At 37.9% G+C, this 14,191-nt stretch overlaps 2 protein-coding genes across 2 annotated transcripts in view; one reads left to right on the top strand and one right to left on the bottom strand.

Annotated features, from left to right (window-relative positions):
• UBAC2 (UBA domain containing 2) overlaps positions 1-14,191 on the top strand; it is a 182,019-nt gene that overhangs the window by 46,077 nt on the left and 121,751 nt on the right. The gene's annotated exons all lie outside the window — the stretch shown is intronic.
• GPR18 (G protein-coupled receptor 18) lies at positions 6,544-10,990 on the bottom strand. The gene is made up of 2 exons (XM_023218028.1): positions 10,558-10,990; positions 6,544-7,740 (listed from the first exon to the last, which is right to left on the bottom strand). Exon 2 carries the CDS (start codon positions 7,704-7,706, stop codon positions 6,711-6,713), a length of 996 nt encoding a protein of 331 aa, XP_023073796.1. The 5' UTR covers positions 7,707-7,740; positions 10,558-10,990; the 3' UTR covers positions 6,544-6,710.

Genomic DNA, 14,191 nt, shown 5'->3' with positions numbered 1-14,191 from the left:
CTATCTTGTGCACTTTCTTGATTTCAACTACAGTGAACATGTATTGTTTGTTTCCAAGCTCTCTAGTTCCAACCCACACTACTTTCTTATTCTGTTGCCCAGGCCTGGAGTACAGTGGTGAGATATAGCTCACTGTAACTTCAAACTCCTGGGTTCAAGCAATCCTCCTAGCTCAGCCTCCTGAGTAGCTGTGACTATAGGTGTGCCAACATGACCAACTAATTTTTTTTTTTTTTTTAGACGGAGTTTCACTCTTGCTGCCCCGGCTGCAGTGCAATGGCGTGATCTCTGCTCACTGCAACCTCCGCCTCCCTGGTTCAAGCGGTTCTCCTGCCTCAGCCTCCTGAGTGGCTGGGTTTGCCACCATGCCTGGCTAATTTTTTTGTAATTTTAATAGGACAGGGTTTCACCATATTGGTCAGGCTGGTCATGACCTCCTGACATCAGGTGATCCACCCTGCCTTGGCCTCCCCAAGTGCTGGGATTATAGGCGTGAGCCACCGCGTCCGGCCATTTTTTTTTTTCAGTTTGTTTGTTTTTGTGTTTTTTTTTTTTTTGTAGAGATGGGGTCTTGTTATTTTACCCAGGCTGCTCTCAAACTTCTGGCCTCCAGTGATCCTCCCGCCTTGGCCTTCCAAAGTGCTGGGATTATAGGCGTGACCACCATGTCTGGTCTAGAGTCTTACTTCCTGATTATTTATAGACTCAAAGAAAACTCATGTTCAGAAGGTGTCTTCTCTTCCGGCCTTCTCTCTATCCTCTTCCCCTCTTTCTTCTTATTTTAGTTAGTAGCATCTACTCAGAGTCATGCAAGCTGGAAATCTTTCATTTCGCTTGTCAGTGGGGTAGGTCACTGAGTCTTAGTTTTTATTTTTTGAAATTTGAACTTTCAGATTCAAGGGGTACACATGAAGGTTTGTTATATGAGTATATTGCATGATGCTGAGGTTTGGGGTACAGATGGTCCCGTCACCCAAGTAGTGAGCGTAGTTTCCAGTAGTTAGTTTTTCAACCCTTGCTCCCTTCCCTTCTTCCCCCTCTAATAGTCCTCCGTGTCTATTGCTGCCATCTTGATGTCCATGTGTACCCAGTGTTTAGCTCCCACTTTTAAGTGAGTTCATGTGGTATTTGGTTTTCTGTTCCTGCATTAATTTATTTAGGATAATGGCCTCCGACTGCATCCGTGTTGCTGCAAAGGACATGATTTCATTCTTTTTTATGGCTGCATCATATTCCATGGTGCGTATGTACCATATTTTCTTTATCCGGTCCATTGTTGACGTGCACTTAGGTTGATTCCATGTCTTTGCTATTGTGAATAGTTCTGCGATGAACATGTGAGTGCATGTGTCTTTTTGGCAGAATGATTTATTTTCTTTTGGCTACGTGCTCAGTAGTTGGATTGTTGGGTTGAACAGTAGTCCTGTTTTAAGTTCTTGAGAAATCTCCAAACTGCTCTCCACAGTGGCTGAACTAATTGACATTCCCACAACAGTGTGTAAGAGTTCCCTTTTCTCACTTATATACAACAGCGTATAAGTTTCCCTTTTCTTCCCAGATCTCCCCAGCATCTGTTGTTTTTTTGGCTTTTTAGTAGCCATTCTGACCGATGTGAGATGGTATCTCATTGTGGTTTTGATTTGCATTTGATGATTACCCTTGAGCATTTTTTTCTTGTGTGTTGGCTGCTTGTGTGTCTTCTTTTGAAAAGTATCTGTTTGTGTTTTTTGCCCACTTTTTAATGGGGTTGTTTTGTGCTTGTTGAATCAAGTTCCTTATAGATTCTGGATATTAGACCTTTGTCAGATGCAGTTTGTGAGCATTTTCTCCCATTTTATAGGTTGTTTGTTTACTCCGTTGATAGTTTATTTTGCTGCGTAGAAGCTTTTTAGTTTAAATGGGTCCCGTTTGTCAATTTTAGTTTTCATTGCAATTGCTTTTGAGGACTTAGTCACAAATTCTTTCCCAAGGCTGATGTCCAGAGTGGTGTTTCCTAGGTTTTCTTCTAGGATTCTTATAGTTTGAGGTCTTACATTTGTATCTTTAATCCATCTTGAGTTAATTTTTGTATGTGGTGCAAGGTAGGGGTAGTTTCATTCTTCTGCATATGACTAGCCAGCTATCCTAGCACCATTAATTGAATAGGGAATCCTTTCACCACTGTTTATTTTTGTGAACTTTGTTGAAGGTCAGATGGCTGTAGGTGTGAGGCTTTATTTCTGGGTTCTCTATTCTGTTCCACTGGTCTATATGTCTGTTTTTGTACCAGTACTATGCTGTTTTGCTTACTGTAGCCTTATAGTCTGAAGTTGGGTAATGTGATGCCTCTGGCTTTGTTTTTTTCTTTTCTTTTTTGCTTAGGATTGCCTTGGCTATTTGGGCTCTTTTTTTGGTTTTATATGAATTTTAGAATAATTTTTTCTAATTCTGTGAAAAATGACATTGTAGTTTGCTAGGAATAGCCTTGAATCTGTAGATTGCTTTGGACAGTATGGCCATTTTAATGATATCAATTGTTTCAGTTCATGAGAATGGAATGCTTTTTCCATTTGTTTGTGTCATCTTTGATTCTTTTTCGTTTTTCTTTTTTTTTTTTTTTTTTGAGACAGTCTCTGTCACGCAGGCTGGAGAGCAGTGGCGCGATCTTGGCTCACTGCAGCCTCCGCCTCCCAGATTCAAGCGATTTTCCTGCCTCAGTCTCCTGAGTAGTTGGGATTACAGGCACGTACCACCATGCCTGGCTATTTTTTATTTTTATTTATTTTTTATTTTTTAGTAGAGACGGGATTTCACTGTGCTAGCCAGGATGGTCTCGATCTCCTGACCTTGTGATCAGCCTAGCCTGCCTTGGCCTCCCAAAGTGCTGGGATTATGGGCGTGAGCCACTGTGCCTGGCCATCTTTGATTTTTTTCAGCAGTGTTTTGTAGTTCTTGTAGAGATCTTTTTACCTTCATGGTTAGATGTATTCCTAGGTATCTTTTTGTGTGTGTGTGGCTATTGTAAATGGGGTTGTGTTCTTGATTTGACTCTCAGCTTGAACTAAGTTATTGGTGTATAGAAATACTACTACTGATCTTTCTTCATTGATTTGGTATCCTGAAACTCTAGAGAACTTGTTTCTTGATTCCTGGAGCCTTTTGGCAGAGTCTTTAGGGTTTTCTAGGTATAGAATCGTATCGTCAGTAAAGAGAGATGGTTTGAGCTTTCCTATTTGGATGCCTTTTCTTTCTTTGTCTTGCCTAGTTGCTCTGGCTAGGACTTCTGGCACTGAGTCTTAGTAATGCAAAGTCCTGAATAACTTATTCATTCATCCCTTCTTCTCTACTTCTACTGTCATTGTGATCCCAGTCTCATCTCTTACATCTTTTCTTGTCTACTTTTTTACAGTCATTCTCTAGTTTCCCTGTGAATTTCAAAGCATTCCATACAATGCTGTCAGAAGTTATCTTTCTAAAATGCAGGCTTAACCACACTAGTTCTTTTAAAAACCCTCAAATTCTCATATCCATCAGAATAAAAGTCAGAGTCCTCCAAGATGCTATCCAGGCAGTCTGGAATAGTGGAAGTAGCACAGTCTTTGCCATCAGACAGACCAGATTTGAGATTCCAGCTCTGCCACTTACTAGTTATGTGAAATCTTAGCAAGTTACTTCTCTCAAGCTCCATTTCCTGAGCTCAGTTTATAGATGACCCTCACATGTCAATGGTGGGTTTTCTGTGCTTCAAAGGGTAGCCCCGAGAATTAAAGAAGCTGTCTTACATCAAGCTTCTAGAAACAAGCGTATACCCCTTCCATTTATTGTTTTTCTTAAGGGACAAGGTCTTGCCATGTTATCCAGGCTGGCCTTGAACTCCTAGGCCCAAGCCCAGTCCTCCCACCTGAGCCTCCTGAGTAGCTGGGATTATAGGCATGTGCTACTATGCCCAGCTCTTCTTTCCTTTCAGAGCCTTCCTCATCTGACCACCAGCTAGTCTCAAACCACTTTCCAACTTTCTTCGCTTGCTACGCATTTGCATTCTCAATGCCTACTTGGTTTGCTTTCTGCTTCCTTTTGCCCTTTGGCAGATTGCCCTTATATGTGTATTACAGCACATGTATTAATTATCTCTATTAATATTTATTATATTACCTTGTCATTGTCTGTGCCTCCTGGGCTACCCACTGACTCTTTAAGGGAGAACCAAGTTTCACTTTATGTGCTCATTGCCCTACATTTAGTAATGGTGAAGGGCAAGCAAGCCTTGATTACGGTGTAGCCCCACTAAGACTGTAAGGGAAGGCCTTTGAACCACAGACTTGTTCATCTCTTTTTCTAGTGCTTTGCATAGAAATTGTAGCTGACATATGATGGATGCTCATGACTATGATTTAAACTCAGAAAATGTAACTGTTAGGTTTTGAAAGTAGAGATAACTCCATTATTAAAAGCTATATGTATTAGGCATTTCTAGTAACTCAGTCCTGCCATACATCTGGCCTTATATACCTATTATTTTTTGTTAGTATTTATATGTGGATGTTACATTGTTTTCCAGAATACAGTGAAATTTTGAATTTTACATATTATGTTAAAATATATTTGATTATAATGCTAAGTAAATTATTTTAAAAATAACTTTTAAGTGATCTACAATTAAAATTTAGATTATTTACAGTTTTATTGTGAGAATCACAGCATACCTTTTCACTTTGTTGATTTTGTATCAATAGAATCTTTTGTTGTGCTTTTTGCTTTGAGACTAAACTCTTCTTTTCAAGACAAGCTCTGGCAGATAACTTTTCCATCTAATACATTTAAGAGTAGATTCATCTGTATGGTTGAGAGTAGGCTCTGACTATGTATATGTGTACAATAAACCTACATGTCAAATACAAGAGTTGTTTTTCTTGTTTTAGAAATAATTATATGTTAAATATATGTAAGATATATAAATAATATGTAAAGATATAAGGTCTATAAAGATACTTATTTTGTGTATATAAAGTATATAAAGGTATGTATTTTACTCATTTGACTATTGAAACTAAAAACTTTGTATTTTTCTCTTTTTTGAGAAACTGCATCTCAGTACCACCTTATGTAGCTCTGAGAATGTTTAAGCATGTTTGCTTTTTATTATTGAAAAATTAGTGTTCGACATGAAAGAACTGACCTTGGTTTCTAGGGGTGGTTCTTTAGCTGAGCAGGTCACATAACCTCTTCAGACTTCAGTTTTTTATATTTCGAAGAGAAGAATTGTACTAAGAAGATTGTCTAAGGGACCGTCTAGTGCAAAAATGCCATTTTATGATTAGACTTTTTGTGTTTTTTTATCTTTTTTTTTTTTTAATAATATGAATTTACCTATGTTATTTCCAGAAATCAATTTTGTTTTTTTTGGAGACAGAGTCTCGCTCTGTCGCCTAGACTGGAGTGCAATGGTGCGATCTCGGCTCACTGCAGCCTCCGCCTCCTGGGTTCAAGCTATTCTACTGCCTCAGCCTCCCAAGTAGCTGGGATTACAGGAACCTGCCATCATATCTGGCTAATTTTTGCATTTTTAGTAGAGATAGGGTTTCACTATGTTGGCCAGGCTGGTCTCGAACTCCTGACCTCAAGTGATCCGTCCACCTCAGCCTCCCAAAGTGCTAGGATTACAGGCGTGAGCCACCATGCCCAGCCAGAAATAAATTTCTAACCAATGCATGTATTTGGTTCTAAGCCCCAGTAGGATATGATCATGTTAAGAATGATAAAGAGAGGAAGTTATAGTTGAATCATTTATTTTACTTCCATAAGTATTAAGAATAATAGGGGCTTTACCGATTATACTTCAGTTTTTTTCCTGTTAGATGGATAAGTTACTTGGTTTGTTACTTTATTCGGAGAAATTAAATGGCAAGACTAAGAATCCAAGGTTCCCATAGTACTATTTATACTGTGACATATGGCCTGGGAAAAAAAAATCAATTAACCTCTTTTGTAAAAATGGGATCTTGAACCACATAAGAAGAACAAACTGTATTGGAGAATGGCATTTCACCATATAGTAGATAGATGATAGAAATGAACTTGGATTATTGGATAGAAATAGCATCTCAGGTTAGATTTTCATCATTAGTCCTAAATAGAGTTTGGTGCATAGCAGGCTCTTAGTGTTTGTTGAATGACTATCCTTTGTTTTCAAAAGGATGAATTCAGAGTAGGGGAGGGCTGATGGGGATGGCCTTTACAGGCCCCTTGGGTTCTTGTTCCTGTTAATTTTGCCTTGTAGTAAGTAACAGTAATGAGTTCAACATAATTTCTTATATGGGAATTCTGGAAGTCGGTGTTTGGGACATAAAGTACTGGATTTATAATTCCATTCCTAGTGCAAATTAGACCTAAGGGAGCTGCATCTAGATAGAAAATAATTTAATCAAATTATTTTGTATGGTAGTTTGATTTCCCCCTTACTGACTTGATTAACATACATGTGTCACTTGCACATAGAAATGCAAAAAGTTAATTATCTGTGTAAATAAGGCTTGACTGTGAAAGACAAATCAGATGCTTTTCTCCGAATAATTCACAAAAATGTTTTATATAAGTTTTTAAAATGAAGATAATGAATTTACTTTTTTCAAGAGAAAAGGGACTTGATAATATTATACAGAATATCCATTGACTCCAGAGTAGTTAGTGAAGTGAATTTTGATGGGATTGAGATAAAAGAACCTTTCTATTATTCATAACATTTCACTGTTTATATTGCTTAGTGACCGTAAACTACCAGATCGGAAACTTTTTCTGCGCATGCTTCGAAGGTAATTACGGTATAGCATGACACTAATGACTCGAGCCTGAAATTGTTTTGAAACGATGTAGTAGAGAATCACATCCAGACACGTGCTGAGGTTCATGAGGAATGTGGTAAAGGCTCCCCAGGGACTATAACTGTTCTCCCCCGTTCCCAGCATCAGGAAAACAAAACAGATGTGGAAGGGCATAAAGCAAACAAGCACCTGCACCAGCAGTGTGATGATGATCCTTATGGACTTCTCCTTGACTTTGGGTTTCAGCTTAGACGTCCTGCCATGAAGGAGATTATGAATAATGACCAAGTAGCACCCAATCATGATGAACAAAGGAATCAAGAAAAAAAATGTCAGTCGAGTGAAGTTTAGCACATTCACAGCTTTTAGATAGACGATGTCAGAAATCTTGAGGCAGGTGGCAGGGGTGGAGTCTTTATCCGGGTCTTTATGGAGCAGTAGCAGAGGGATGGTCGTGGTCAGGGTCATTATCCAGACTCCCACACACGCCAGCACGGCTTTGCACGTGTTTTTAAGTTCTTTGGCATACTTCGGCTGTACAATGGCCATGTACCTGTCGGCACTAATAAAGGCAAGAAGCCATAGAGCAATGCTTGGGTAAAACACTGTGAGAGCTCCAAGAATCTGGCAGAAGTACTCTCCAAATGGCCATTCATCTTTTGCATAATAAAACATTCGAAAGGGTAAAGTCATTATAAATATCAAGTCCACTAATGCCACATTCATCATATAGATGGTTACAGTGGTTCTCTTTTTGGTGGTACAACTGAAAACCCATAATGCAGTGACGTTAACAAATAATCCAATTATGAAGATACAGCTATAGAAGACAAGGGCTGCAATTTTGTATTCATCTGGATGTGAGTTGTTAAAAGGGACAGGTTGATCTTGATTGTTCAGGGTGATCATTTTACAGCTTGTTGGTGGGCATGATACTTAGAAACTGTAAAAATAGTTAAGAAAAATAAGAATAGTTAAGAAAAATAAGAATAAAATCCTCGGTTAAAAAACAAATGCTTAACATTCTCCCACTCAGCTTGACTGCCAGTGAATTTTAAGTTTGAGAGCATTTTATGTTATAAACTCACTCGATGTGTCTTAGTATTTATTAGGGAATCCATTCCCTAGAGATTATTACTAATTTGTATTAACCTATTAAAATGATCCTGGTGTCATAATTCATTGGGCAAGTTCATTCATCTCTCTCTCCCTGCTCACTTCCCTTCTTCCTACAAGAATAACCATTTCTTTACAATTTTTTCCTATAGTGTGAAATTAGGTAGCAGTTGTTCCTGTAATAAGTGTCCTTTAATTTGGACTAATTGGGAAAAGGCCATTCTGAATTTTGAGTCTTAATACAATTGTTTGCCACTTTTTATCATCTTCATTCTGTTAAAATATTTTGCATCCAGATGAGTAATGTCCAAATAATGTATTTTTGTTCATTAAATACAATTTTAATATGCAAAATATGTAAATAGAAACATGTAGAAAATCAAGGAACCATTCAGCTGGTTAACTACTGAGCATTAACAGTAGTTCTCATTTGAGAGAGAATGGGAACTTTTCCTGTGTTACAGCTGCAGCCCCACTGTCTGTTGAGCATGTAATAGGTACTCAATAAATACATGTTTACTGAATTGATGAATAAATAAAGGAAGGAACTTTTGATGAGATGACTGACAGCAACTCTACTTTGCTAAAAAACTCTAGTTTGTAAATCTCTAGTTTGAAAATGAAGACTTGTGTAGCTGGCTATTAAACTTTTTGTTTTTTTAAAGTGGAAACACTTCGTAGTGTTTATTACCTTATGTTCTCTTTAAATTATCATAAGTCTAGAAACAGCAGTGCTTTGTGCCATGGTCAGCAGATCAAGAACTAGACTGTTAGAGCAATAGATGAGCTATTTTGTAATGCACAATTGGGAGTACCTAATGCCAAGTCTTCCAAGTTTTGTGATTTCAACTGCTCTACAGAAAGCAGCACCTTGAAAACAAGCTAGTGCTATTAGTAACTTTCATATCCTCATTCCATCTAGATTCAGAAGCTTCAATATTATTTAAATTTAAAAAATTTTCAAAGTAAATCCAAAAAAGGAGTATCTAAGACAAGTTGATATTAATATGAAGTCATTCAGTAACTTGATGTGTATGTAGAAACTAACAAATTTCCATCACCACAAAAAAAAAACCTGCCCATTTTAAATGGAAAGGAGGTTATTTGGGGTTGCAAATATCATTGACTCCTCAGTGTGAAACTTCACTCCCCCGTGATGCAACACCAACAGACTTTAAAAATAGACTTTGCTGCAATGAGATGGTACCTGTGGCATCCCCTTGAAATACAGAGGTGGATGAAAAGTTTCCTTCAAAAATGTCACTTTGCAGAGTGGGCTGTCTTCATATCAGCCCAGAATTTCTCTTTAAGGAAAACTGTGGGGGAGATTTGCTGTCTGTGGTCAGTGGCATCATGGGCTATTTATTGATCATTAAAAATTAACTTGAGCAATTGCTGTGGATAAACAAGAAACGTGCCTGCCTGCCTGCCTTCCTGCCTTCCTGCCTTCCTGCCTCCCTGCCTCCCTTCCCTTCCCTTCCCTTCCCTTCCCTCCCTTGCTTCCTTCCCTCCCTTCCCTCCCTTCCCTCCCTTCCCTTCCTTCCCTTCCCTTCCCTTCCCTTCCCTTCCCCTTCCCCTTTCCTTTCCCCTTCCCCTTCTCCTTCCCCTTCCCTTCCCTTCTTCTCCTTTCCTTCTCAAATATTTAGGTTAAATATGATTTTGGAGTATAATTCTATATATTTAAAAACATATTAAATTTTCCAAATATTGGTGTGACTAGAATATTAATTTCTATCAAATGAGGAAAGTGTTAAAGAGAAAAATTATATCTCTAGTGTCATTCAAAGGAGAGTAATCATGGAGGCTTAAATCTTATGTTTAACTGGAATGAATTCTTAAATAGTAGCAATTATAATATAAATGAAATTTTGTATTTGTTTTTCTTTTTTAGTATTGCATCAGGACTCCCTTCACCTATCCTCATCATTTAATTTTGTGACATAAGTCCTATACTTACAAACCATCTTGAGTCTTTTTTCCCATGTTATGCTCAAGCAGTTTTTATGTAGCTTGTCACCAATACTTGTATTCATTTGCTCAAGTTTGAAAAAAAATGAATGATGCATGTGTTTTAAAGGCATTGTAGTATTGATTGTCCTCTGCAAACACAGAAATTTTTGGATGAATACTGAAAAGTGATTGACTTTAAAGTCAGCTTTTTAAAAGCTGTAGATACCATGACTATCTGTAGCTTTTCTTTTCTTAAAAACCATTAAGTTATTTCATGAAACAACGTAATTGAAACCATGTGATGAACATTTCTAAATATACATATGATTTACTATAAACATTTTCTTTCCTTAAGTTGAAAAAAATTACATTTACTATTAATGTAAAGCAGTATTGAAAATAAATGTAAAATTGTATTGTGGAAAGATGATTATATAGCCTATTTCAAGGTCTTTCACCAACATAGTTTGTTACGTTTATTTTTTAATTAATTTTTTTTTTTCCCCATAAAGACGGGGTCTCACTATGTTGCTCCTGGGCACAACTGGTCCTCCTGCCTTGGCCTCCCAAAGTGCTAGAGTTACAGGTGTGGGCCATCACGCCCAGCCTGTATTAAAATGAAATGATTTTTGAAATATAGTACATAAAGCATTACTTTTGACAATAATCGTGAAGTTAATTAAATGCTACTTACCTCCTGTGCATCAAAAGTCTGTATGAGAGATGAACATTTTTCAGCACTTCCACTTCTGTCGAAGGGATATCTTTGAGTTGCTTCTGTTAAAATAGCTCTTTCTGGAAACAGTGTATTTAAGAAATGTTTTATTTTGTTTTAGACTCTTTTGTTGCTTTAAAAAGTAGTTTCCAGTGTAATGCTTGGCATGGGAGTTGGTGCTGGGCTGACTGTAATTGCTGCTTTGTCTCTTTCAGGAAGTGCTCTCTGAAAGAGGCTTTTTCACCTTATGACTTTACCCTGGATGTGGTTTTTCTCTCTCACAAATGATTTGTTTATGAAGTCACACTTAGCATAAGCTCCCCTTGAAATGATGGCATATATTTAAGAGAATTATATACAAAGGACAAAGTTTTTCACTTTGTGTACTTTGATGCTTAAAGTCTGCATCATCTATGGAAAGAGAAGGAGATTTGATATTGAGTAAAAAGGGGTTTAAAGTCTAGCTTCTTTGCTTTTCTAAGCTGTCTGACTTTGTCTAGTTACCTGCCCACTCTCACTAACCCTTTGTTCCTACTTCATTTCTGTACAGTTGAAATAGAGATAATACCATCCAGCAGGATTGTGAGGGCCCTAAACCAGAAAGGTCCCAAGTGCTTAACATAGTACCTGGCACTTAGTAGGTAATCCTAAATGAAGTCTCACTTTTTACTACCAAGTTCTTAAAAATCATAGAATATCCACATTTCCACTTTTTACTATTTAAACAATTCTAAATGTTTAAAAGTAGGATCCTTGATTATTTGCTTCTGCTTTGCCACATACATTTATCCACTTTAGTTTGCTGTATTTTGTAAGTCTGCTTTTCTAGTGCATGGAAGTCTAGAAATAATTTCTTTTGCATAAAAATTTCTGCAAATCTTAACAGAAAGGACTCTGAAGTCTTTAGTGGACTGATTTACATATTAGGAGTGTTTTCACCTAAGAAGGGAAATGAAACCAACAGAAAGGGAAGTGAGCAACGAATCACTGCCTGTCTTGTTAGGTTAATTTTTTTATACTTTCTCATTTCTTAAAAAAAATTTATCCTCTCATTTGCTTATCCTAAAATTTTAATTATCTTTATATTTGGTTTGCATGGTTTGTCAACTTTTAAAAGGTTCATGAACTTAAATGTATTTGTTTTTTGAATTTTAGACAGTTTGGGGTCCATCCTTTTTTTTTTTCCCCTCAGACAAAACCATAGTAAGTCTGTGGCTTAGGAAAGTTACTTAAATCCTTGTCTTTGGTGATAAAATACTTTTGATTGTTAAACCTGCCAGAATGATGGGTTTTAGCAGTATTGGAGACAACCATAGCAACTATTTCTTGTGTAGATGAAGAAATTGAAGACCAGTTCCTTGCTTAAGAACTCAGGGTAAAGCCAGGCCCAGTTTTTCCCACTGTAATAACTTCTTCCAAGGTGATTATATTGATCTGTCCACTAGATATGACTTCTTATGGCTGAATTACGTTCATCAATTTTTTATATGTGATGTTGTATTTCATACATCACACAGGAGTTTGATACTTCAGCTGGACAGAAATCTGCCTGCCTGCAGACCTAATCTGTTCTTTCCTTATTCACATAGCTTACTACTTTTTTAAAATTAAGTATTGATTAGCTTCCCTATTGCTGCTAAAATCAACAGATGCATTGATGGCATGTGTCTAGAAGAGTCCTCTCATCAAGACTTGAGTTCTTCACGGTACACAGGGGCATTTTTGTTAATTTTTTAATTAATTTTTTTTTTTTTTTTATAAAGACGGGGTCTCACTATGTTGCTCCTGGGCACAACTGGTCTCCTGAGGGAATAGATCATCTTTTTATCTCCCTGTTTTGTGCTAATGAGTTGATATTCTCAAGGAAAGGTTTTATAGCTGGATTCTGGCAGCTTGTACATGTAATTGTGGTGTCTGGGATCTGTCCCATTCAGTGTCCAAAAGACTTGAACAAGCACTCAAGAATGAGTAGATCCAAATGGTCAACATGTAAGTCTGCTCAACCTTTTATTAGTAATTGGGAAAATGAAAATTAAAACCACAGTAAGGTATTAGCCATTCACCAGCATGTCTACGATGAAAAAGACAGACAATGCGAAGTGGTGGCAAGGATGTTGAGTGATGAGGATATCAAGTAACAAGGAACATTGCTGGTGGGAGTTTAAACATGGAAAACAGTTTAATATTAAGTATTAAAATGAAGATACCAACACTCCATGACTCAGAGTCCACTTCTAGGTCTATAACCAGGAAAAACACATGCTGCGTACCAGGAGACATGGACAAGAATGTTCACGGTAACATTATTTACAACAACTCTAAATTAGGAACAACCTGAATGTTCACCAACTGTAGAATGAATAAGTCACTTGTGGTATAGGCATAGAGTGGAGTGCCAGTCACAATCACAACTGATGATAGATAGGGCAGATAGAACAGCGTGGATGAATCTCATGAATCTAGTGTTAAGTTGAAAAAGCCAGACATGAAGGAATTCATATCATATGATTCCATTTGTATAAATTTCAAAAAGCAGACGAAATGAAAATACAGTGCTTAGGAATTCATGCTTAGGTGGTAAACCTTTTGGGTGGGGTGTGGGCATGTGTAATAGTAAGGAAGAGGCCCCATCATCTGCACGGCAGGATCCTGGAGCTGTTGCTTTTCTTACCCTCACCACCCTTAGGCCCAAAGAGATCAAGGGAGGGAGAGGTTACTAGAACTTGGAAGGAGAGACTCCAGTCAAGTCAGCTGCCTTGGAGCAGTGCTTTTCTTTTGAGAGACGGTAAGCCTGAGGTTCCCTTACAGGAAGGAACCAGGGAAATAAACACCCTGACCTCAGGTTCCTCTTGGCCTAAGTCTCCCCTGAGGCTCCTGTTAGCAGGACTTAGCTGGAAGCCAGGGGGCCGCGAGCCTTCGCATGGTGTTTGGACCCACCAGCCTCTGGGACAGAGAACAGGCTAGGGAAGGGAAAAGAAGCAAATGGATTTTCTGGCATGCTGCACTTTTCTATATATGTGTTACCTTTCCTGTTCAAAAACTGTCTTATAGCTTGTGTGAAGTACATGCTGTAGACACTGAGTACTAGTTCTCTCGGCCTCGTTTGTCCCCTTTTTTTTCTTTGTAGCATATTTATATTTTTCCTGTCTTTAGACTGGGACTGGATAGCTGTGTAGGAGCCCAGCCTGTGCCACTAATTGACCAGGTTGTCTTAACCATGTTAACTCATTTCTCTGATAGTCTCTCTCCCCAGGGGAAGTTGGGTGAGGCCTTCTGTTTGGGGTCATCCACTTCCAGCCTTGTGTAATTTGAAGACATTCCTCTCCCCAACTCTTTCCATTGCAGAGAGTATTTACCTCTGGTGTTCCTCTGAATTTCTGTAGGACTGTGGATAGGAGCCAGCAGGAGTCTGCATGGAAGCCTGAATGCATCCAGGATTCATTTCCTAAGTCTTCATCCCAGGAAGGAAAACCAAGAATGTGTCTGCTGAAGTTTGGGCCTACTCTAAATGCAAAGCACTCGGTCCCCTGACGGGGTACTTAGTTCCTGATCTTTGCCATCTTTTATTATTATTATTATTATTATTATTATTATTATTATTATTATTATTATT

Source organism: Piliocolobus tephrosceles, chromosome X, assembly GCF_002776525.5.
Source record: "Piliocolobus tephrosceles isolate RC106 chromosome X, ASM277652v3, whole genome shotgun sequence".
Lineage (NCBI taxonomy): Eukaryota > Metazoa > Chordata > Mammalia > Primates > Cercopithecidae > Piliocolobus > Piliocolobus tephrosceles.
This window is presented reverse-complemented; position numbering and strand designations above follow the sequence as displayed.

Excerpts from the sequence above, each read along its gene's own strand:
- GPR18 (XM_023218028.1), bottom strand. The coding sequence starts at position 7,706 with ATGATCACCCTGAACAATCAAGATCAACCTGTCCCTTTTAACAACTCA.